Source organism: Nanorana parkeri, unplaced genomic scaffold (genome assembly GCF_000935625.1).
Source record: "Nanorana parkeri isolate BGI_ZX_2015 unplaced genomic scaffold, ASM93562v1 scaffold4543, whole genome shotgun sequence".
NCBI lineage: Eukaryota > Metazoa > Chordata > Amphibia > Anura > Dicroglossidae > Nanorana > Nanorana parkeri.
The window spans coordinates 10,153-10,721 of NW_017310805.1; the positions used below are offsets into that span (position 1 = coordinate 10,153).

The 569-nt window shown below is 50.8% G+C and overlaps 1 protein-coding gene across 1 annotated transcript in view; it reads right to left on the reverse strand.

The window, feature by feature from the left end:
- LOC108803946 (sorting nexin-19-like) overlaps nt 1-569 on the reverse strand; it is a gene marked incomplete at its 5' end in the record, with an annotated part of 4,538 nt that overhangs the window by 1,342 nt on the left and 2,627 nt on the right. Inside the window, one exon of the mRNA XM_018575730.1 lies at nt 372-459. Within this exon, the coding sequence (XP_018431232.1) occupies nt 372-459 (88 nt within the window). The remainder of the gene's footprint in view (nt 1-371; nt 460-569) is intronic.

Consider the following 569-nt stretch of genomic DNA (forward strand, 5'->3'; position numbering starts at 1 on the left):
AGTCACTCTTACACTATGAGATAGTAAAGTGTTACATTATATCCTCTACAATCTTTCACAAATGATAAACAATGTTACTTTGTATCTCTCTGATCAATGGAAACCCGTTCCATGGAGCTCTCTGCGCGCTGTTGTTGTGCCAATCTGACGGCCGCATGGAGTTTGGAGGTCTGTAGATATTGGCTCTGCAGACAGTTGGCGACCTCTGCGCGCTGTGCGCTTCAGCATGCGCTGACCCCGCTCTGTCATGTGACGCGGCCGACCACTTCCAAATACTTGGGGCAATATAGTGTATCTATTTGTATCTCAGTGTAAACGTTCTGTTTGTTGCTCCTCCCCCATATACACGGACATACCTCCCGGGCAGTTACCTGGTAATCGGGGGGTGCTGGAGGGAATCCAGGATAGACTTCCAGGCCTGGCAACACTTCTGGACTCCCAGCATCTCCTGGACCAGATCTGTGAACCCCAAAAATAGAAGAGATCATTGACCCCCCCACATCAGTGACCCCCCCACATCAGTGACCCCCCAGAGAGAAGAGATCAGTGGCACCCCCACATCAGTGACC